Genomic DNA, 25,010 nt, shown 5'->3' with positions numbered 1-25,010 from the left:
CGTGTCAGCTGTCGGTTGGCGAGGCCGGTGAGGGCGTTGTGTTCATCTGTACCACGTGCGCAGCTAAAAAAAGCGAGAAACCTTTTTTAAGTCGCTTAAAGTGAAGTCGAAGGGGTGACCAATTCACTTGTGGTTTTTCTTGATGTTATAGTTGGGACAGACAAAGCAGTGTGAGCTGCAGCTTGACAACGTGCTTGTTGAGACGCTTTAAGCGTGCTTGGACGTTAAGCAAGTGACACTTACGCAGTTTCTTCTCGTCACTTAATTTTGTTAATGACCATGCGCGTGCTACATTTCTACTTCGTCTTGTTTCCTAGGAATGGGCGTGCTAAGTCCGAGGCACTCGGCAGATTACATCGTCAAAAACGCTAGAGACGTAACCATTGACCGTGGCGGCATTTGCAAGGTTGCAGATGTTGTGAGTGCATTTACAAGATTTTATGTGCATATAGTAGCATTACATGCATAATTATATAAGCAACACGTGCAGCTGCACCACACGAGCCAAGTTGTGGTGGATGATGTAGCGAGGGTCTAATCTCACGTATTTTTAAATACCGGAGTCATCGGTTGTTTGTGCTTGGCGTTCGGTAGGCACACAGCGGTACAAACGTAGTCTTGCGATGTTCTGCTTAAACGTTCTATTGCTATGACTGCGTTTTTCGTGTTGATGCCAGCGCTCCTTGTACTGTCGTGATGAGCACGCTAAGGCCTCTCTGCAGGCCGATTACGATGTCTTGACATTGATAAAAACGTACGTGTCGAGCCATTCCTCGTAGTAGTAGCCTATGCAGATGGGAGATTACGTTCACTGCGTGCTGAATTTTACAAGCCATAAATGTAGAAAATGTTTTCTTTTGTACAGCGTAGTGCCACTGGTTTCTTTTCTGATTGCTGTGTTCTCGTTAACTCTGTGCTGCATCTATTGTGCTACTTACATAGTAACGCCTTGAATTAGGTTTTTCATTTAGTTCTAGTGTCAAGATTTGTGAAGCTTAGCCATATGTACATACATACGTACAGGCGGGGGCACAAGTTCATGGCATCAGGGAAAAAAATTTGAATACCTTCTAACGCAAGTGTGCAACGTGGAATTGTCTCAGTGCATTACATTGGTCGAACACGAGCACATAGTCTGTACCACTCGATTTCAGCGTGCATGCCTGGGCTGCAAAGAAAAAGTTTTTTTGTGGCATCTCTGGTCTCCAGGCATTGCTCGCACTTGTACTTAGTTCTATGACTGAGGGATTGAGTGGCGAAGTTTATGCCTTGCTGATATAAATAGCAATGTGATGTATTATTAATACATTAATGTACGCTAAGTAGATCACTTGCCAACATGCGATATGCAACAGTTATTAAGAAAGTCAATTTTGTTTGCATGTATTACTGCTCTACCACTGAGATATTTGTAGTAATTAGAGTACTGAAGAGGAGGTGTTAGAGGAAATTAAGCTGCTGGTCACGAATAAAAGATGCTTTGTGGACATATGTCATGTGAAACTAACGGACATTTCGTGAGACTTCGTTTTGGCCTTGTTGGTGCTTGTTTGCTTTGGAGATGTGGCACAAAAGTTAATGGATACAGTAGATTATAACAAACAGGGGTGCTTGTACTGTTTGTATAGTTTGTGGCTATTAATTTGTGCCTAATCTCAATTTACAGGCATTGCTTGTAAGGTTTATCAGACATTATTGAAAAATGGTGGGAGTTTGTGATAATGAGGATGGATAGGAGATTTAAGTCCTGCTTGCTGTGCCCGCTCACATGCTAGATGTAACCAGCATATCTACGTCAGTGAATGAATAAAAAATTGTGTTTTTTTGCTAATAACATTCATGTTCTTTGTCAGTGAAGACCTGCATGTGACAAAATAGTGCTAGCTTTGGTGCCAAACCTTAGTTTTCTCTGGATTTTGATTGGCTGCATGCAAAATTGAAGCAAACCATAATAGCCGAGTTGGTAATCATAAGCGACATGTAAAATCCTGTACATATTTACTCTTTTCATAAAGATATGCAAGCAGGCAGGTCGCAGTCAGTCCTGGTCACCGGCTCTATCAATGTATTTCTCAATCATTAACACATTTTTTGTGTATGTGTGTGGGTGTCCAGATGATTATTTATTCAACGATCAGTCCAAAAGAATGTAGCAGTTGCTAAAGTGTCGTCAACGCAGGTACTGGACTGCTACAACAGAGGCTTGGTTGGGACACATGCGTGGAGAGATCACCCATTGCATCCAAAGGTTGCGGATGATTCTGCAGCCCAATGGGTTTCTCTTGTCGATGCCCTGAACTTCAACTTCTGGTCGGAAGACAGTACACAACGGTTTGCAGTGCAATGGAATGGCACTTTGCATACTGGCTACTATTCATTATGTGCTGTTGTGGCTCGCGCCTTGGAGGTGAGGCAATTTTTCATCACACCACACACTTTGATTTCTTCTACCATTAACTGATATAGCGCTGAAGCTGAAAATGAGTAAAACAGATCGTCAAACTTTAGATAAAGAGGAACTGATCCACAAAATTTTTGGACTGAATTCGCTTGCTAAAGAAAAGTCAATTCACTGTAAGTAGTTCGACTTCAAGGATGTTACAGCTTCATTCCATTATGTCTTTTCAAAAATATAGCATGTAAGCACTGTCACTTGTATTGGGACATGTACAATCAAGCTGCAGTGTAAAGTGGGTGCCCACTAATTTAAAATGCATTGCAGCCAGACACCAGTATTTCTGCACACATATTGCAGGTATCAAGTTGTGCCCTTCTACAACATCAAGAGAGTTTTAAAAATAATTGACACTTTCCACCATGTGTACTAAAGAACCCAAACTGAGTTTGGGTTGTGCATATATGTGCTTCCACCAGTGCAATTTTTTTGTGTACCTTGAGTGCTATTGTGTATGCTGTTCTAGGACTCTATTAATGTTCCCATGGTAGATTTATGCTTCGTTCATGTGAGTAGTGAAGGCGATTGCAGAGTAGTGTTAACAATGACAAGTTTCTCTTATGCAGTTACTATAACGTGATTATTCTTATTACCAAAGTATGCTAGTGTGCAATGCAAACAAGATAGCAAGTGATTAATGGTTGTTTTTTTGAGGTCATGTGTACACACTCTTCAATGCTTACACAAAATGCTTCTTTTTTTGCCTAATCTTCCAGGAAGGTGTTCCCCTTCTCAGTGCTGAGTACTGCCGCAGCATTTCTTTGCAGCAAGTGCAGCATATATTTCGGTCTGATACAAATGTGGAGATCCCCCTGCTCAAGGAAAGACACAAAGTGTTGCAAGAATGGGGCCATGTCTTGTCCAATGTAGGTCCTATGCCAATGACCCACAGCTTAAATTTACTTCATTTCATCTAGTGCTGATAACGCAACATATTTTGGTGTCTTATCAGTTTCATAATTTTCTTATTGCATTTACCTACAAATGAATATGAGGAGCTGAGGAACTTGATTTTTAGGGACTTGATGGTTATTACCTACAAATGGTGTTTTGTTTTCTATCTGTAATGGAAGTACAGCTGTCGGCAATTAGTATGAATTTTTCCGCCTGTATCAGATACGTTACCTTCTCAGAAAATAGTGTGCATATCTGTAAAACTTCATAAAGCTGGTGGTAGTTTGTGCTGTTGATCTCAACTACAGAGAAGGGTGACTGGGCTAAGGATTGGGTCCTGTCCACTTACTTTCTAGTACAGTCAACTTCCATTAATTTGACCTTGACAAGATCGACGAAACTGATCAAATTGTCAGGTGGGTCAAATTATACAAAATGCTAAAACATACCCCTGATTCATTGGCCACTATTTGCCAGATCCTAATATGCCTCTGAATCAAATGTGTTCCCACTTTCTATGTGTCCAAAGTAGAGATCTAACATGCACCAAATTTTTTAGCAAGACAAATATGTGCAATTGTAATGAAGCAGACGTGCCGCTTTGTATGTGCCGTCTGAAGAGGAAGACAAAGGGTCGTGCCTTGATCGCGAGTGAGCTCCGTGCTACGAACAGCCCTTGCAGTGCCTTGATTTACCTAGCGTTCCACAACATTGTGAACGGCAATAAACCTCATCACATAATAAAATCTTTAATATGCTGCGAGAGGGTCGAGTTGGTTATGTCGGTAGAAACCGCGATGCTCGTGACGAAATCGGCGTGCTGAACGTTCTGGCAGGCGATAGAACGTTGGCGGCGCAGCTCGTCAAAGCTCTGGCAGAGGTTAATGAGGACTGACACGCTAGTTGGGCTTTTGGCCAGCAACATCTGTAATGCGCTGTCCTCGATGCCCTTGAGGATGTGTTTGATCTCGTCATCCTCTGACATGCTGGGATTTACCCGCTTGCACAAATCGAGAACATCCTCGATGTAGCTGGGGAATGTCTCTCCAGGCTGCTGTGCACGCTGGCGTAGACGCTGTTCAGCGCGTAGCTTACGCACAGCTGGGCGATCAAACACTTTCACAAACAGAGTCTTAAACGCGGGCCAGCTTGCAAAGTCTGATTCGTGGTTGAAGAACCAAAGTTTGGCTACGTTGGCTTGGTAGAAAGGCACGTGGGTCAGCTTAGACTGGTCATCCCATTTGTTATGTGCACTTACACGTTCGTACAATGACAGCCAGTCTTCCACGTCGTGTTCGGCGGTCCCACTGAAAATGGGTGGGTCGCGTTGACGAGGGACGCTGGCGCAGATGACAGTGGCAGCCGGTGGTGCAGGCAACGAGGTGACAGGATCAGGCTTAGTGCAGGGCGATCTTGTTGGCAGGGTTCGATTACAGAGCTCCAGGACGAGGCGAAGGATCTCGGCAACCTCCACCAAATGTGACGAGGTTTATTGTCATTCACAACGATGTGGAACGCTAGGTAAATCAAAGCACTGCAAGGGCTGTTCGTAGCACGAGGCTCGCTCACGATCACGGCGCGGCCCTTCGTCTTCCTCTTCAGATGGCACATACAAAGCGGCGCGTCTGCTTCATTACACAATACACATCCATTAATTCAATTTTTCAGTTAATTTGATCCTGACCAAAGGTGCTGGCTGGTGCACATGCATTTCTATAGGCCCAAACTTTCGTTATTTCGATCCTAAAATTGGCCTTTGCCAGATAATTCGAACCTGACCTGTTGACATGCACACGCCTGACCCCTATGGTGACTCCAGCAGCAACTGCTTTAGTAGCAGCGTCTGTCTGACATAAAGGAGGTGTGTGTGGCTGAAGTGAGGATGCTGAACTGGATGTGTGGAGTAATAAGGAAAGGCAGTATAAAATGTGCACCTCCAAGGAACTTTTGAGGCCATAGAGTGCGGCAGGTGTCAAAGAGGCAAGACAGATGGCTTGGTTGTGTAATAAGTACTGTATTGACAAATTCTCGATTGGCAAGAGTACATTGGCAGTGTACTACAATGTCAAGAGGAAGCAAAGTGAACATAAGAAAAGGTGGGGAGGTAGTGTCTAGAAATATTTTAACACCAAGAATCTAAGGAATGAATAGGCGACTGATAAGACAATGAAATAAATTCTTCAGAAACATTGGTGAAAGGGGATACAGTCGAACCCACTCAACAATATTCAAGTGCCATGAAAAATTCCATTGTTATAACCGATAATTGTTATAACCAGGTTGCATGAAAAAATCAAAATAGGGGGATGGCATCACTTTGGTGGCCCCAAAAGGGGCTTTTTAAAAATTGCGAGAAGGCTGCTACGGGAGCTTGTCAGCTTGAGAAATCCAGAACAAACGATGAGGCGAGATCGCCACAAGCATCTCGTCACGTAACTCTCACTGGCTTGCACAAGAAAAGCCTGTCCTTCAGCCTTGCATCTTTTACACGAAGCTTGCCAACATTCTTCTCCAAGGCATCCAGGTGCTCCATGTAGTGCTGCGGAAGGTTCCTCGCTAAAACAAAGCCCCGGAAAAACTGAATCGTGCTGGGCCTCCTGTGAGGACAACGTTGAGGCAGCCTGCCCTTCCACGTCATTGCTGCCATCGTTACCAGCGCTATCCGATGCAAGCACATTCACAACGATCACCTCATCGGTTAGAAGCACTTAGGTTTCAAATCTATAGCCATGCACTTTCTTTTCTCCGGCAACATCGTGCACTGCCTATGATTAGCGGGTGCATAAGCCATCTTCCAGTTAGATGGTGAGTCAAACCAACTGTTGGCCAAACAAGCCTGAGAAACCGTGTGGCCAGGAACGATTTCGACGCAACCAACAAAGATGAATGCGAGCGATTAAGCTGTTAGCAGAACTGCGCTAAATGAGAAGAAAGCGAGCAACATGCGAGCAATCTGTGAGCTGCAAAATTGGCACAGCCCATTTGTGTTCGGAAGGGTGGAACGGTAACGGCAGAGAGGCGTGCAGAGATGGCTGGAAAATGAGTGCGCGGCGGCTATTGGAGCAGCAGCCCATCGTGCAGCGGCTCGAATTTCTTTTTTTCGTTCTTTTTCTTTTCAAGGATTTCACATTTCACTACCTTCTGGCACGGACACCCAGCAGCCAGACTTCATCGTGATAACAGATAGTGCTGCATCGGGGCTTTGTATTAAGCGGGTTGTCTCACCATGGAAAACATACAAGAGTTGACGGTGCAGCAGCTTCTCATTGTTATAACCGATATATAGTTAAAACCGGTATTAGTACAAGTGGGTTCGACTGTATTGTAAATTAAAAGGAAAAAAAAAGTTTCGTTTTCTTCTTCTTCTTTTTTTTTTTAATCCTGAATGCCTACTGCAGGCAGAATTGAAGTAACAACCAATTTGGTATTCTTATTTAGAAACATTGTCTGACTGGCAGTACTTAAGGAGAAGATTTTTTAGAGGGTAACAATAGGATACTGTTTTGTATAAACAGTGGTTAGTTATTAACTTGCAGTACAATATACTTGTCTAGTCACTATTAATGACCTCAACTGTGTTGTAAAACCTGGTCTGCGTATTTTCTTTTCCTCCAATCTTGAATACAGGAGTATGATGGATCATTTGCCAACTGCATTCTAGAATGTAAAAACAGCTGCCAGACACTGCTGGAGAAGGTTGTGAAAAACTTCACATCATTTCAAGATGAAGGAACATTTGATGGTGTTAGAGGTCCGTGAAATTTTTTGATTTTGTTTGGAAAGTGCATTGCCATTTTTACATTTGCTGCAATTTCTGTGGGGCAGTTTAGCTGTAAGTGCTGCAATTTTTTCTTTTGGTAATTTTTTTGCACTAAGAACCGACAGTATTTGCGAGGAAAGCCACCTCATGTTGAACTAAAGTTCGAGGTTAACACAATTTTCAGAAGGCACAACTCTAAAAATTGGTTGCTCAATGTTTCTCAACTCCTTGCGAGTTTTGTATGTAATCTTGTAAACCTATCTGTGAGGGAGCTATTGCAGGTGAATGGCACTTCAACTTCTATGTACAGTTCATATGTGTGTGCATTTGTGCTTGCTTGCTTGTCCCAGTGGTGCCCCTCTGCTGTACTGTCCTTTCGCAAGTCATTTGACTAGAGGGAACAGATGAGACTCTAACCCTGTAACAAACTGTGGATGATAATGCTGTATTGGGTAACATATCAGAGTTACATGCATGAATAAAATGGGTACCAAATGACTGTATGGCTTTCCTGCCCACTGTTGCTGCATGACACAGCTGGGCCAGATTATGTAATTCAGCTTATGTATTTTATTTATTTCAACGGATTCTATGGAATGTAAATAGGAAGATACCATTGAGCATTCAACAACAGCAGCAGAAAGTGAATTCCACTTGGTTAATAGTTATTTGAGAAGAATATTGAAATATGCGAGCTCAGTCACTTTCTTTTAGAATATGACCACGTGAGCCGTCAGTTTGCGCCACTTAGATATGAGTCCTCTTAATTCTTAATTGTCCGTGGTAAGGATATAAAAAAGTTTCATTCACTTCTGGTATCGCCTAATTTCTAGCTTTTTGAGATTGGCGTTTTCTAAGAGAGCTGTGGGTGGTGCTTGCTAACTGTATTTGTTACAAGTGAACCTAACTGATTCTCTCTATTTTTTCCAATACTGAAATCTTTCTTTTTGCGTGTGGATCCCATACAGCTGCAGCGTATTCTAGTAAAGGCAAAATAAGGGTTTTGTATGCCAGAAGTTTGATTTCTTATGCAGACCTACCCAAACGCCTCCTCAAGTAGCCTAGCTTTTTCATTGCCTTCCTTTGGATATAATCAATCTGATCATTCCACCTGAGGTCATGAGAGATATTTCTTAAATACTTATAGTTGGTTGTCACAGCTTGGCGTTATCAAAGCAATATAGGAAGGTTATCGGGTTCTTTTTGTGAGTAATGGTCATTTGCCACTTTGAACACATGTATGAATTCTCAAAGATGTGTTTAGTAAAACCTGGCCATTAGGTGAAGTAACTTCGTGTTATATAATACAATCATCAGCAAAGAGCTGTATCTTGGCAGGAATGCTTTGAACAATGTCATTAATAAACACACACACAAAAAAAAGAGGACCAAGAACGGACCCTTGTGGAATGCCTGACCATGCTGCAATGGTGCATGAATTCAAGTTGTCAATGCATGCTACTTTACATCTACATGAAAGGTAGGCTTCTATCCAAGCTAGTGACGAGGTATTTTTTAGTATTGGCTTTAGCTTCAGTAATAATGTTCGGTGGGAAACGTGGTTAGAAGCCTTTTCAAAATCTAGGAATATAATGTCAACCTGAGGGCAGCTGATATATCATGGGTAGTTTCGATGAGTTGAGTTACTGCTGAATGACCATGGTGAAAACCATGCTGAAAGAAACCGATTATGCTTTTATTTTCAAGGAATAAAAATATTTTTAAATTATGTCCTTTAATAGCTTTGCACAAGGAAATCAACCTGTATGATGACACATATGATGGCACGCTTGTTTTAGGAATCGAAGTGATTTTTGCGTATTTCCAGTCGCTTGGGAGTTCCACAGGGGACAACTATTTCTTAAATAATAAACAAATATTTCGAGCACCATTCTGATAGGGTATTAAAGACTTAATGGGTATTCCATCTATGCATGGTGATTTTGTGATGTCTAAATTTAACAGCAACAGACGTATGCCTCCTTCAGAAAAATACACATCATCAATAGGTGCTACGCTATCAAAATGATCAAATTCTGGTGTCCAACCATCAACAGCTGAAAATACAGAACCATAATATGTATTCAGTGCTTCGGCATTTATTGCGCTGTCTCTCACAGGGATACCATCGACAGAAAGAGTAGGGGCAGATTTCTTTTTTGGCAAAATGTATCTCAAAAATTTTTCTTCCGACAAGACAAACTCTTTTGTAGGAATCTTTGGCTTCTTTAATGCTATTTTTTCGCAGCTCATGTAGCTCTGATTAATATCTGTACCATTGGAACATGGATGCAGTCTGAGCTGTATTTTTGATTTGTTTAGCTTGCATCATTGACGTGCGATCCTTTTCTTCATCCATGGATTACGTGTACACTGTATTTTACATTTGTGTACGTTTCACGTTTATGTTTAAGACTAGGCTCTTAAAGAAACACCACATATAATCAACAGAAAATGCATCTGATTCATACATTGAGACAAACTCAGAAAATGAACTATCAAAAGCATCCAGTATATCGATGTCGCTTGCATGCGAGAACACAGGCAAAATACATTCCTTTTTCCTCGATCAGAATTTTGATTTCAGATTTAAACACAGCATTTTATGGTCCGAGATACCTTTGAGTATGTCAATGTTTGGGTCGCAGTCAAGGATACTGTCGCTTGATAAGAAAAAGATCCAGAATTGATTGGCTATCATTGTGTATTTGCATGGGTGCTTTTTCTAACTGTGGTAAATTGTGTAACAAAACAATGTCTACAAAGGGCTCATCAAAACCACTAGGAGCTTCAGGAAAATTGGCTTCCCAGATCGCTGATGGAATATTGAAGTCGCCAGTTTTAGCATGAGGTTAGAAGTGCGGTCGCTGCACATGAATTCGTTAAGTGCTTCGAAAAATAAGTTATCACTGTTAGGGGGGAGGGGGGGGGTAAAGCTCAGCATTTACGAAATGCATTTAATCAAAGTGAAGTTTCACCCAAACGCACTCTACGTCTATAATATCCGGTAGTCTTGTAATGCATAACGACTCTTAGTATCCAATAGCAATGCCGCCACCCCAGGTGCTTCTGTCCTTGTGGTAAATACAATAGCCACGTGGTGCAACTTCCGAGTCACTTATACCTTAATGCAGCCAGGTTTCAGTAGTCACTGTTGCATGGGGAGCTGTGGGTGAAAATAATACTTTCCAAGTCAGCTGTTTACTATACTTCGGGCATTTAGGTTAAGACATCAGAAAGTGTTTTTTGCGGTCTTCTTTCATTTTGTCCCCCTCGTATCTGTGCAATGCTGGCGGTTCACTTACTGTTTGGTTCTGTGTCGCTGATTGTTAGGTATCCGCTTTTTTTCAGTTCTTTCCCTATCATATAGTTCTGTGCAGATTATTTCTTTATAGACCAGTTTCACTTTTATTCCTTCTTTCCTGACATCAATCGTGCTATCCAAAATACACTTTCGAATTTTTCTAGTGGTGGCCAAGAAATCTTCAGAGACCGAGATGTGCTTTCCCTTTAATTTGTAGCATATTCCCAAGATGGCAACTTTTTTACGATGCTCAAAAAAGCTTTCAGATTATAGGGCTAGGGCATGGTTTGTTAGTATGCCGCTGGCCAATTCTATGAATATGTTCTACCGAAGAGACTTCAAACCTAGCATATCTCGAAATAAGCCATCAACCACTGTCTGTGCAAGTGGTTCTGGCATTTCTCCAGTAAGCTCCAAATTGCCAAACACAAGAAGATTGTCCTGCCTGCTGCTATCCTCAAACTCATTCAATTTCTTATCCAACTGCTCCACAGTTTGTTCCAAATGTACAATTTTACCTCCAAGTTGTATAACAATTACCATTGATTCTTTGGCATTGTTAAGCTTATTTTCTATTTTCTCTAGGCTTTTATGTATTTCTTTTTGGCCGTCAAGAAGTTTGCACAGCATCATTTCTGCTTCGGGCCCTAAATTAGATTCCATGTCACCACAGGGTTTTAAAAGAGACAGCACAATGTCTTTTGCATAACCAAGCAAAGCACACAAGCTATTTGGGCACATCAGCTGGATTAGACATCGGTCGCTAGATTTAATTGTTGAATGCTTATTGCTCACCTGTGTGAAGTAGAATGGGTTTGACATCCTGTTCAATGGTGGCCAGCTGAAAGAATGCTCGAGTGATGAACCTCTTATAGTGATGAAGAACCTCTCGAGTGATGAACTGCATCCGAGGAAGTCGATGTGGGTGGAACTTCAGTCCAGTTGACAAAGCATCCTGTGAGCTCACGTGCATAGAATCCGTACACTTGCTTAGGCCCTTCTGTGGGCTCTCCACTGAAGAAAAACATCGATGATTCAAGCCACATTGCTTCAGATACCATGTAAAGCATCATGCCGCAGACACTTTAAATTAAAAGCTCAACCTCATTCAAGAATAGGTTCACGTATTGTCGAACGTCCCTTATAGAAGGAAACAATAGCATGGATGAATATTTGCCCTACAGTATCCTGTTAGATACGGCATCTTTTCCTGGCATCCTTCGAGTTCACCAGACCACATCGAATCGCTGTCTCACCTAAGGTGTGCAGAAGGGCATCTATCACGTTGCCGAGGCACAGCACGTCCAGACAAGTTGGCGACCCCCACCCACCCCGTGAGCCGCACGTGGAGCTATTGTCCCACTGCTTGACTCTTCCCGAAAGTGTAACGGGAGCCCGGCACGGTGCCAGGTAACCTGGGTCCCGAGCAAAGCTGCTTTGCAGCTCGGAAAGGTCGCTCGAAAACAACCCCGTCTCCCCCCGCTGAGCACTTGCAAACCCGGAGAAAACGCCGACTGTAAGTCAACGTGAAGCTGTCGGAGCCGCACCATTTGCCGATTGTGACTGCAGTTGCTGACCTGGAGGCAGTACCGGTGGCAAGTCATTCCTCGGACAGTGAAGCCCATGGAGCGAACCCCTGAGCCTAATGTGACTGCACTTGCATGGATGACTGCCATTGGCCGAAAATGACATCTGAGCAGGCTCGACGATTGGCCAAAAATGACGTGACCCCAAGACACCGAAGGGGTTAAAAGTCAGACACAGGGAGCAGAGAGAAGCATTCCTTCATTCATCTCTTTTGGGCTTCTTGCCACGGGCCGCAGCGCCCGATTTGCTGCCGGCCATCAATGACTTTATGGCTGTCAATGACTTCATGTTTTTACTGTAAGTAATGTAAATAAACCTCCAGTTTTCATCTCAAAATCCTCCTCCATGTCAGCCAACTCCCGCACTCAACGGCAAGATCCAATAACTGGTGGAAAGCGGTGGGATTGTCCTCCAGATCCAATAATCCTGAACAGTGCACTGTTGAAAGGTTACTGTCAGGCTAACCGATAAGGTCAGGGTTGTACACCATTTGACTACACAAAGGTTTCATGACCTGCAGTGCAGAGATGAAGCAGGTTATTTTATATGCTGTGTTTAGTCACTTGAATCTATATTAACCACTGAATGATTAAGGAGTGAAAGCAACCTGTGCTTTACATGGAATCCTGTATACATTAAAATGGAACTTTGGATGACAAAGCTAAGCATAAAAGCAGTCATTTCTGTGATTTTTTTTCCAGCAATAACAAAGGATGAAAGTCCTTTCTTATGAAAATGGATTTTTAACCAAGTTGTCTTGTATTACCTGTATTAAATTGTGAACATGTTCACTCACGCTGCTGTGTAAAAATCCACATGCTCTGAAGCGTCTTTCAATACACTGTGGCAAAATACGGAGCATGAAATGTATGTTTAGTATTATAAAAGTACCAATACTAAAGCTATGCGTTCTGGTGGGCCTAATTATACCATCATACTTATCATATAACTGTTCATAACATTGACTAAAATACAACTGGAGCCAGTGAAATGCTGATACTTTCATTTGCGTTGTCGCCAATCTCATTAGTTCTTCAATTTTGTTTATAGTAGCACTTTTTGACTACTTTCTTTGTGTCAGTCTTTCTTAGTCGTGCTCTCACACCACAAAAACAAACCAGCTGTCTATCTGCTGAAGGATATTCAACATTCTGCTGACCTTGTAACCAGCTGGGAAAGATGTAACCATATGCTGAAGTAGAAGACTCTAGAAGGCAAATGAAAACAGTGCTCTGTTGCATGTGTTTACTGTCCTGTCCCTTGCTGTGTCCCTTGCTTCAGCTCATGGTTTTGCCAATCATGAACCAACTAGCTCATGTCCTCTCTCTGGTAACCGTTTGTGCAGTTTAACTTTGACATTTTCATTGTAACTATTGTAGTGTCATTCTACAAGCGGGCTCAAATACTTGTTGCTGACCTCTGGAGCTGCTTTCAAGGCCAAGGCCTGGGCCTCTTTGAGGATATTGCCATGCTGACAGCATTTGCCGACTACCGTGTGCCCCAAGTGCTCGCCTATTTTGGAGCTTTACGTTACTCTCCGCGCCTGTCCAGTTTGCTCGATAAAGGTGAGTGCTTGTATACATTTTTCTTCTTTCCACAGCCATGCTTTTAAAGTGTGTCTAAATTTGAGTCATGCACTCCACTTTTTTGTTTTTGCTGTTGATGTGCGAGTGTTACATCCTGTTCAGTCATTTCAAAAAACACTAGTGGTCTTCTTGCTTATGTGACAGTTTCAAGATCATCACTTTGTCACTAATGTGAGTGAAAAGTGTTTTCTGATCATATTCATCTGTTATGTGTCCACTTAGTTCTTTTTGTCAACTTCTCTGTACCACAAGCCATTCATGCTGGAAGTTGTTCTTGTTGACAAAATTTTTAGAAATATATACAGTCAGGGGATGGTGTTGCTGTAGTTTGGGCCTGTGTTTGAGCCTGTTGAGCCCGGAGCTTGTGTTATGTTACCAGAGCTCTTAGCTGCTGTCACAGTAAAATGTTTTGTTGGAATTTATATCCAATAACTTATCAAGCAATGTGTGGATCACGGCACAATGCAACATACTGCTGTATATGGGAACAGATAGACAACACAAACCCAATTTCAAGCTTCTAAAGTAAAGCATGACATGTGGTATCTGTATCTTATAGTCATTAAATAATGCATGGATCATGGCACACTGCACTGTAATGGAATGGACAGACGTAGAAAGTAAATCCTTCTTCAAGCTCCTAACTGCTGTTGATGTAAGATTTGTCTTGATTCAGAGATCAGACCTCGCATTAATAACTTTCAGTGCATTCGGTCCCAACTGCTAGCCTCTGATTAGCCAAGGTAATGGAGCAACTTTCCTGAAAAAGTGGTGATGCCATGTTCTATACCCAAACGAGGACAATCTTTTTTTTTAGCTGCAAGGCTTTCTTTCTGAGGAGCCTCTGCTTTTTCTTTGTAGCTTTGTACTAGTTTTGTGTGGTTGCCAACTGTCCCTTTCATGAATACTGTTATGTGGTGCAAAATGGTTGGCAGGACTTGTTGGTAGGATGACATAATACGGCAAACAGCCCCGACAGGACAAAGACTAGAAATAGACCATACTGGCAGTCCATTGATGCATGTGGTATCTTTATCTTATACTGATACGAGACAGTCTTCTTCCCGTGTTTGTGCTTTTTGCCATATTGTATACTTCAATCCATCTGTGCCCTCCTGTTTACTAAGTATCGCTCCATGTGCCTACAAAATTATTTCTCAAGAGTTTGAGAAATCTTGTACACAAAACCTTGTGCACATTAATTAATGCTTGAAATTGAGTTTACTTGCTAAGAGAAAATCCCGTTATAGAAAGTGTTCATATGGGCAGTGCTAGGGGCACCAGACATTGTTAGCTGCTGCTTGTTGCTACTATGAACCCATTGCAGGCCTCCAATGCAATCTCTCGGTATACCAGAATACTTACCATGATGAAAACTCCTTCATCAGGGGAGTGTGATTTGTTCTTATGGAACATTCTTAAGTGCAGTGCAAACGTGAGTCACTGCAGACACCTATGCAATTAAAAAAAAGTTTGCTGTCTTTCTAAGGTGCTTACGGTGGATGTTTAAAGATTGAAGACTGTCTGTGGCACCTCACTGCTTGGCAGGTGTGTTGTGCATCTATCCTATACTAGAAAAGATCAGCACTGCTGCACCTGATTTTTGTCTCAATTCTTTTGCTACTGTGACTTCCCTGTAATGGCAAAGAAATCTTGTAGTGTTAGCTGCTAAAAACTTGTTTGTGCTTTGCCACAACTATTCTCTCTCCAGTCTTCGATCCATGTTGGTGTCAATTTCAAGTAGTCTGCACAGACAGGCAAATAGAGGTAGTGAGTTGAAACTTTGTAGATATCGGTGAGCCTTTTAAGTCATATCTGGCAAAATCCTAAAGCTTGTAAACAAGGTTACAAAGAGCCTTGGAGGCATGAGTGGGTGTAGCGGCAGCCAGAGAACTGAGGCATTTTCCTAAGAGTATTCACCGCCAGGAAAGTATGCATATTGAGGTGAAACATTGAGGGTAGTGAGTAGACCCAGTTTAGATATTAATGAACCACTTAAAAAATGCCTGGTAAAATATTAAAGGCTGTTATTTACTGACATCTATTGCACTTAATTTTGGTCTAGCAGGTGGGCATCGTGGCAGCAGCTGATGTTTTTCTTGATGTATACCTACTGAATGTTTGCAAAATCTGCATGAAGTTTTCTCTCTCTTTTTTTTTTCTTGTAGGAAAACTAAGTGAGGGTTTTCAAAGGTCCATAGTGCACTGTTCCAAGATATGTGCCCCATGATGAATATAACATGGATATAATGATTTATTGTATAATAACTAAGTAAATCATCATGTAATGAATATATGCTTATAGCAAATGTCAAATGTAATGAAGGTATCTTCATGTCAGATCTGACTTTTGTTATAATGATGTTCAACTCTATAATATAGTGAGATGAGTTTCTGTCATACATGTCACAAATTCTGTGGATGGAATATCAATCTAAATATTTTTGTGTGCGATACAATTTCTTAGCAACATGGAACAAAAGGGACTTTTTTTTTATCATCCCACTTGAGCACAGAAAGAGTTAAACCAGCTTATCCGAGGGACGATAAAAAATTGCACTTGCATTCAGTTTGAGGTAACCGGTAATGAGGTACATGCACATAATCCCTACACATTACCCAGTGGTTGAATTAATGACCTGGCAAATAATAATAAAAGAACTGGAAGAAACAACCCCCAGATGCTAGTGACTCTTTGACTCCTTTGACTTGGTTACTGCGAACAGCAGTTACAAGCCACTGTTGTAGAGACTCCCACATGAATCTTAAGAACACCACCTCTGTACGCCTGTGAAACTTTGGGAGAACTTCAGTGGCTACATGGAGATGAAGCTCCTGAAAACCACAGAAGTATACCTGCTAATCTTTCAAGCACATTTTTGGCGCTCTTGGGCCATACCTGGCCCTTGCGCCATAAAACCTTATATATCATCATCAAGCAAATTTTTCTACGTGCTTGTCTTATCATTTGCTAAGTAGATTGTCAAACTTACATTATATTTGATGTAGCTCTCACTATATATCTGAGCAGTGTTCGCTTCATCTCGTACATGCTATTCACTTTGCACAAGTAATACACAAAATGAATTTCATAGTACCAATAATTTTGCTGATTCTGGACATTTTTCAATGCAATGTGGGGAGGATGATTTGACAATGCAAAAGTTATCTGTTTGCGTTTGCATTGTACAATGCAGCTGTGGCATAGTGGCTAGACCACTGAGCTTGATACCATGTGATTACTACTATGGTCCCAGGTATCCCTTCTCAGGCATCTTTCTTTATGTTGTCTTGCTATGCCTGAACCAGAGCATGAGAAAAAATAAAACACTTGAACATGATCAGCCCATTTTCTAGCTCACAACTACTGTTTATAGTGAAAGATGGGGCATTATAGCTTCACCTAACATACTAGCACTAAAAACCCAAGAACATACTAGCACTAAGAAACCTGTCTGGAGCCGGAGCTCATCTTCACTGCTGCTTAGCCATTACTGTGCTCATGGCTTATACCAACCTTCATTAAGCACATGATCACCTCACATGTTGTCTTGGCTTCTGTGCATACAACTTCGAATAACAAACTGGGCTTCTGAGGTAGCATAGAAGTTGAGCTTTGGGAGCATTGAAGCCATAGCCACAAAGTGGCATTCAATGGTGAATTATTTGAAGCTTTGAGAGAATGTAGATTTTTTATGCCTTTCTTCAGGGCATTTATAAAAAAATGAGAACACAGCCAGAAAATGGTTAGTTTTATTGTTCATTAAAAGTGTTCAAATGGTTTGAAATCACGTAGATTGTGATTGAAATTGAATTAAGTATGCATAATTAGGTATAATGTGACTTCTCCCAGGGTGCATCTTGGAAAGTGGAAGCAGAGAAGAAATGGAGATTCGTGGGGCAACAATTCATGCATGTGAGGTAAGCAGGAGGTTGTAATGTACTATATATAGAGAGAAATAACCTCAAGTGGTTGTTCAAGACCTGACAAGGATTGCCAGAAAAGATTATATTGGAAATATTAAATGCCTCCAAACATGAAAACTCAGTTTATTAGCTTGCTGACTGCTGTTTACCTGCATAACATCTTGCATTTCATGTTTTTATTTACCATATATAACTTGTGGCATCCTGTGTTTCCCATGCTGTTTCATATTGGACATCTGAGTGTTCGATTCTGGTTACTGCTTTGAAATATTGTAGTGTCACCACCTTTCCTGTAATGTTTCTATACCTGTGCTTATGTACTTCTGCAATGTACTTCTGCATTCTACAGAGTTAGTAAAAAACTGTAGTTCTGTAGTGCTTAGTTTCCAGAAAAAAAAACTTGTTAGCCTCTTTCTTATTGTGCAATTGCCATATTGTCCTCAACTCCTTGCATCACCTGGGACGTGCAGCTAGATTAGAATATGTGGTGTTACAGAATCATTCAGTGTTGCTTCTTCTGTTTCGCTTGTTCATAACTATCACACATGCATGTCTGGCAGATTACATTCATGCAGTAGTGGCAAAAACAGATATAAGACAATTCTCTGGTGTAATTTATGCCTGCACTAACTGCATGAATGTGCTGGGCTTAATTTTAATGCGATTAGCATTCTTTTCCCACTTCAGGCATATTGAGCCTATCTATCTATCTGTCCGTCCGTCCGTTGTATTACACCAACCCAGTGACCCAAGTTGTCTACCAGTTTGGACCACTAAGTGTGTGCTCATGGTCGTGATGCCATCATGGTTGTTTCATCGCATTCATCGATCTATCCATCCATCCTCTTACACCGACCCACTGGCCGAAGTTGTCTACCAGCTTGGACCACTAGGTGTGTGCTCACGGTCGTGATGCCCTTGTGGTTGTTTCATCGTTGTCCTCCCAGCTTTGTGATCTGATTCGTCATACCCTCGTTGTCATGCCTTCTATGGCAGTCCAGCGGCCCTAGTTGTCTAATAGCTTGGGCCACTAGGTAAGTTCTCGTAGTCGCGGTGCCATTGTTGTGACTTCAGCTTTGTCATTGAACTCTCATCATGCCATTGTCGTAACACCTTTGTGGTCACACGGTCACCATGCATTTCTTGTCACAATCGCCGTCATGATGCTGTTGTAGTTGTGCCATCGTTGTCACTCCAGCTTTGTCATCGGACTCCCGTCGTGCTGTCGTCGACATACAGGCTACGTGATAGTCATAATCACATCATTGTCATCATTGTGTCGGTGTCATACAGTCGTCATGCATTTGTTGCCATACCATCATCATGATTCCATCGTGGTCATTCCATTGTAATGATTTTAGCTTTGTCATTCACCCAACTCTTCTCATGCCATCATCATCGTACTATTACAGTCGTCATACCATTGTTGTCATGCTATTTTTTTACTACCATCGTTATCACTTCAGTAACATAATCCCATTGCTGATATGCCGTCGTCGTCATACTGCGTTTGTCATTCTATTGTAATCATGTTATTGTCATTGAAACATGGTTACATCTCTGCATCATACTGCTGTCGTCACTGCAGCTTCATCATCTGACTCTCTATAGACTGTCATCATGACGCCATCATTGTCATATAGGCTTTGTGATACAGTCCTTGTCGTGCCATTGTCCCGATACTGTTGCCATATAATCATCTTCATTCCGTCGTCGTTATGCATTCATTGTTGTACTGTCTTCGTGATGAGGTTGCGGTCATTCCACGGCGGTCATTTCGCGGCTGTTATTCTAACTTTATCATTCGACTATTGTTATGGCATCGTTGTCACACAGTTGTCATAATACTCTCATCATATTGTCATCATACCGGCTTCATTGATCCATCGTCATTCCTTTTTTGTCATCCTATCATAATCATGATGTCATTCAGTCATGATTATTCCACTGTTGCCATGCCATCGTCATCGGACTGAGTCCCTACCACGCATCCATCATCATGCCGTCGTCCTGCTGCCATGGTTATATCATCATCATCCCACTGTCATCGTGCCATCATCATCATATTGTCTTTGTCGTTCTGTCGATGCAATTCCTTCTTCGTCACTATATCGTTGTCACTGCATAGGTATCATACAGTCGTCGTCATTCTGCCATGTTCATGGGCAACCTTGGCAAGTGAGTGTCATAGCAAGGTTGGACTAAACCGGAGTATGCCACATATAGCCAAAGCAGCGGAAGTCTCAAAATGGCCGCAAGAGATGTTAAATAAATGTGTCTTCAGAAATGTGGCGTGTTGCTATATTGCTCGAATGCTAATCGCATTACCGTCGACGTTCATCATGAGATGAGCTCTGCTGTAATTTTTTTACAGCGAAGCTGTTTATGGCTAGGGTTCCATGAAATTTTCAGGTGTGAGCAAAAACTATCATCATCAGCAATGACTCGTGTCACTGCTTGTGCGTTCATCGTCGTCTTCCTCACCTGACTCTGTTGCTGCTCATAATGCCAGCGTTCATACAGCCCTTCGTGCTTGTGCCACTGCTTGGGCCTTCGTCGTCGTCTTCCACAGCTGGCTTCGATGGCGCTCATCATGCCAGCGTTCCCATACTATCCCTCCCTCTGTGAAGGCGCTGACAGCACTGACCCACTGCCAGTCGGTGCGATAATTTCGGTCTCAAATTCTTTGCCTTAATATATTGTGAAATGAAAACACGGATGCATATAACAAATGTGTATAACGAATGTATAACACGAATGAATGCGAATGTATAAAAATAAATGTGTGTGTGTGCCTTTCGTAGCAATGACCACCGATCAAGACAATAAATGTGTTCGTACCTTTGTTCAAAATTCTGTGTCACCTCTTTGTCGTGTCGGCACTGCTTCGCAGGTCATCCACCTTCATTTTTTTTTCTCATCATTTATTTATTTGAAGGTGGGAATGCAATATGTATAGTTTCATGTAATAGTCACACCTTTTTCTCCAAGGTTTTTCAGGAAAAGCTGGAGTGTGGCTGTTGCGTAAAGGCACAATTTACCTTTATGGGCTGAGGAACTTATCTACAGAAGTTCACTTTTTTTTTGTTGCAAATTAACTACTGTACAGACTTGCATAGGCTGAGATGGATGACATCAGTGACTACAAAACGCATCAACAGGCAACTTAGTCTAGTTTCTTGTTCTTTTTGCCTTGTAAAGTTGGAATTGTGGCTTTTACAGTGATAAAATTTCATTATATGCAACTTTTCATTTTTCTTTTCTTCGTTCAATATATGGGGCGCACCTGTTACGCAGCTGTGGCTATTTTGCGAGTCTTTACAGTACTTGCACGGTCGATAAAGTTTTGTTTCCACTGCCTTTTGCAGCTTGTCCGAGAACAGTTGAAAAAAATGCAGCCATCTGAGGAAATAAACTCAATACTGGTTGACTACTGTCTCTGGGACTACCGCAGGCAACATGCAAATGAAGTTGAGAATGTACCTTTTCACCGCGTTCGGTGCATCTACTATTAAACACATTGAAGAATCATGGTTATGACTGTTCTTTCTGGTTGAGCGCGTGCCTTTTGGCAGCATGTGGTGGATTTAATAGCAAACATGCCATAAGGTAATGGTTGGGCATTTTTTGGACATGTCGGCAATGTCCTTTGTGTCATCCTCTGAGTGACTGCAAAATTGTACACTGTTCCGCGGACCATGTCAAACACTAGGGCATAAAAAAGTTGAGTAGCATACACCATGTAATTTGTTTGAAGGGCTGTGGTGACATTATGAAATGACGACAATTTAGTGGCTTTATAGTAAACATATTGTGCAGCAGGCAAAGCTTGTGTATGGGAATGTTTGCTTGCTGACCACTTGCTATAAGCTTAGTCTTAACTATAAGTTTCTTTGCAGATTATAGTTTTCCATTTTTTTTCTACACTTGCTTTATGTCATATACTTGTCTGTCTCTGCTGGATCAGACTGGCTGTAAACAGGAATGCATTTGCATGTGCACACACTGCCACATTAATTTCACATCTGGGTACATACACCAAGGCCAGTCACTGACTCGCACATGTTGTCGAAGTTCACTCACTAGGGCATGCAAGCGGTTAGCTCTCTGTTTTGTCTCTGTATATGGCTTCTGTAAGAAACCAGGGTTGTGCTCTGTCATGGTGGGCTCTAATGTTATGCTACAAGGTCGCTCCTCTCACGTGCAGGAACCGCACTCACTTTGGTGGCGCTGTCCGCAGCGCAGTTACTTTTATTCTTGCATGGATGTGGGGTGGGGGTGCCTTCTGGGGGCCGTTTGGGGGATTTTTCACATTACATTAACGTGCGAGGTTTTTACGCCTATGTTTAAATATAATTACTGAAAATGGGATGCACACTGAGCACATATGCCGGCACAAGGTAAAAGCGTCTGCGAGCCTTTTCGGTTTAAGCGTTAAGTACAATACCAAGCTTCCACAGAATGGCTGTTTCATTATGCACCAATACTTGTTGCTGGGCTAGTTGGTTCGTCTTATTATGCAATGTTAAGGTGCAACTGAGGGCGGGAAAAAGTTCAGGACAGGAATTAACTTTTTTCCATCCTTGGTTGCATCCTAACATCGTGTGATTCGTTAGGCATGTATGTTGTGATCATGGCTTGTGGCAGCTCAATGGCATGAATGCCTGGATTTAAAACATGAAATGTAGTGCTGAAACGCTCAATCTGATTCGTGGATATGCTGTGAGGAAGTGTGTACGCTCATCCATTGCCCTACCCCACTATGTCGATACTAATGACTCCAGTATAGCCCCCATATGTGCATAATATACGTCACTTCACATCTAGAGTTTATCCGCGTTATGAGCTTCATGCACTGAGAAGATGCACGCAGAGACTGAAGCTGCATACCTTAAGGATTCACTGCACGAAAAAAGGATTAATTGCACAAAGTTTTCATGAGCACTTTGAATTCAGCAAAATCTGCAGGGATGTGCTTGGATCAAAAGACAAAATGAACTATATATTTTCACACTTGGTGGCGTACATGAGATTTTCAGCATGGCATCACGTAAAATGATTCACCGCTTTAATTGCGGTTATGACAGTTCCGTGCACTGCACCCTATCATGCTGCCAGAGCTGTCAGGGCATTGCACTACAGCAGCTTCATGACAACCGATCCCACAAGGGAAAACATTTGCAACCACTGACAAGGAGGCAGAAGCTGAAGATATGACCATGGAGGAAAGAAACGCAGTGAGTGACAATGTCAACAGTGCTTGATCGGCCGGATCATGTGAAGACTTAGCGTCACCTCCGAAAAGTCAACTTGTTTTGAGCATGTGATGCCACTTGGCAAATGGCAGCAGCTGCGCAGAGAGCGAGTGGCGTGCAGAGTCGCACAACTCTGGCTCACTGTGGGTGCCATATACAGCAACACAAGCTCTCTACATACTGCACCCCTCCTTTTATATGTATATATATATATGGGAAAACAGCACAGCAGTAGCTCAAGTAGTAAGTGCATTGCACGCGCAATGCAAAGACGTGGGTTTGTATCCCGCCTGCCACCAGTTGTTTTTTATCCACTTTGATTTTAATTGATTTATTACTTCTTTAATTCAATTAAGAATCGCAGATAATTTCCCCTATGCCGTTCTTGGTTTCATTGTTTGTTGGCGTGTGTGTGTGTGTGTGTGTGTGTGTGTGTGTGTGTGTGTGTGTGTGTGTGTGTGTGTGTGTGTGTGTGTGTGTGTGTCCTCATGCAGGTAGGAAGTTGGACGGTGTGTCCTAAACTAGTGGTGGTGAGCTGCAAGGTTAGTTCTGATGCTGTGGCACAGGTGCAGGAACATGCAGCACAGTCCCTAGTAGAGGGGTTGAAATGCAGGCCAGTTGGTACATAGTTGAAGGAAAAAACCAGTCACAAACCAGGGCAAAGAAGAGCAAGAAATCCTGGAAGCGTACTATATCAGTTTATTAGGTGACGACTGCATTAGTACAACCTTGGTGCACTTACTTGAAAAAGAATTTGCCTTTTTAGGTCGGTCATGATAGGTGCGATAACTTTTCATGCTCTGTTTGGTGACGCTGTTGTTGCGCATGCCCTGCTGGCCTTGCTGGGATTACGCTGTTTTTAATAAAGCTCTGTTGATAGTCCAGTCGTTGTGGTGTGAACCTCTCTTCTTGTCCTGTGTGTTTTGTAACTGTTTTTTTTCCTTCAACAATCCCTAGTGTTTATCATTTGTGTCCTTGTTGAAGGTAGGATAGAGACTGTGTAGTTCTTTGGGCTTGAGCTGTTATAGTGTCGAGATCTTCAAGCAGCGGGTTGGCCACTCTCATCTGTAAATGGTTTCTTCGATATGTTCTTCCTTCAGTTCCCTTTAGGATGAATTAGTGAGGTTTTGTGCCAACATCTGTGATAACAGCCAGCTTCCATTGACTATTGAACCTGAACCAAACATCATTACATGCTATCTAGGTCCCAGTGGTTTTAGCATTGATGAACGTATGTTGCTAGGCTTGGTGTTATTCAGTCTGACAAACTTACAAACCATGGTGATGTGCTTTAAGTAGGATAACTTGGCTTGAGCAGCGTTGGATGCACTGGCACAAAGGTGCGGACCTTTCACCCTGTCAACATTTCTGCCAGAGAGGGCAGTGTGGATGTTTGTGTTGCGCTGTAATTGAGGAGGGCCGTGTTTAATCTTTCCTTGCTTCCTGAGCCTTGGACATAGTATGCTTTGTTGTCTGAATCTGGGATATTCAGGCGATGAAGTGCAATGCCTAAAGTCCCATGGAGCATATTGAAGTCTGCAAGCTCCCTGCTATCAAACTGAGGCCTGTTGTTTGAGATTGCTTCATGTGGGATGCCAAACTGCATACATCTTGTTGAAGGCGTCAAAAACAGAGCAGCCAGATGATGTTAGTCTTTCAGCTTCTACATACTTTGAACAGTCAATTATGAGCAGACAACGCAATCTGTTAAGGTGGAAGGTGTCCATTCCCAGCTTTTATCATGGTAAGGATGGCAGTGGGACGTCAAACAGTTGTTTATGGTTGTTTGCAGGCTTGTAATGATGACGTGTAGTGCAATCTATGTGTTGCCATGCTTTCCACATCTTGAGTCATTCCAGGCCTGTAAACAGCCTCTCAATGTTAGGCTTTGCATACTGGCATACGACGATGCCCAAGATGAAGCTTTGCAAGTACTGATGGGCTAGCAGTAAATTGAATGACCAAGCAGAGACCTTGACAAAGCTGTCCTTCAGCCACATGAAGTTCTCTGCAATTTCAGAGTCTGCGCTGACGGATGCACTTTCTGCCGCTCTACCAGCTTGGATGTGCTTCATCACAAGCTTAAGTGTTCAATCAGCTGCTCTCTGCATACTGGTGTGGTTTAGCATTTCACTGGATGCCTGAGCAAGCAGACAAAGTGAGACATGGTATCCACAGATAGTTTGTCCACAGAGTGTAACTACAAGGGGGTTCTGGAGGGAGTGTCTGCTGCAGCAAGCTC

At 42.3% G+C, this 25,010-nt stretch overlaps 1 protein-coding gene across 3 annotated transcripts; it reads left to right on the top strand.

Moving 5' to 3' along the window:
- The first annotated feature begins 32 nt into the window (after positions 1-32).
- Positions 33-21,046, top strand: LOC139052796 (queuosine 5'-phosphate N-glycosylase/hydrolase). 3 transcript variants are annotated; one of them, XM_070529898.1, is made up of 8 exons: positions 33-170; positions 318-418; positions 2,180-2,407; positions 3,172-3,321; positions 6,977-7,100; positions 13,380-13,565; positions 17,440-17,507; positions 20,026-20,241. In XM_070529898.1, the coding sequence occupies exons 2-8, from the start codon at positions 320-322 to the stop codon at positions 20,206-20,208; spliced, it is 1,038 nt and encodes a 345-aa protein (XP_070385999.1). In that variant the 5' UTR covers positions 33-170; positions 318-319; the 3' UTR covers positions 20,209-20,241. The 3 variants fall into 3 exon arrangements, with proteins under 3 accessions (XP_070385999.1, XP_070386003.1, XP_070385996.1); XM_070529902.1 differs by lacking the exon at positions 20,026-20,241 and adding an exon at positions 20,882-21,046 and having other exon boundaries at positions 55-228; XM_070529895.1 differs by having other exon boundaries at positions 55-228; positions 20,026-20,232.
- The last annotated feature ends 3,964 nt before the right edge of the window (positions 21,047-25,010 follow it).

The sequence above is a fragment of the Dermacentor albipictus genome, chromosome 1, assembly GCF_038994185.2.
Source record: "Dermacentor albipictus isolate Rhodes 1998 colony chromosome 1, USDA_Dalb.pri_finalv2, whole genome shotgun sequence".
Lineage (NCBI taxonomy): Eukaryota > Metazoa > Arthropoda > Arachnida > Ixodida > Ixodidae > Dermacentor > Dermacentor albipictus.
This window is presented reverse-complemented; position numbering and strand designations above follow the sequence as displayed.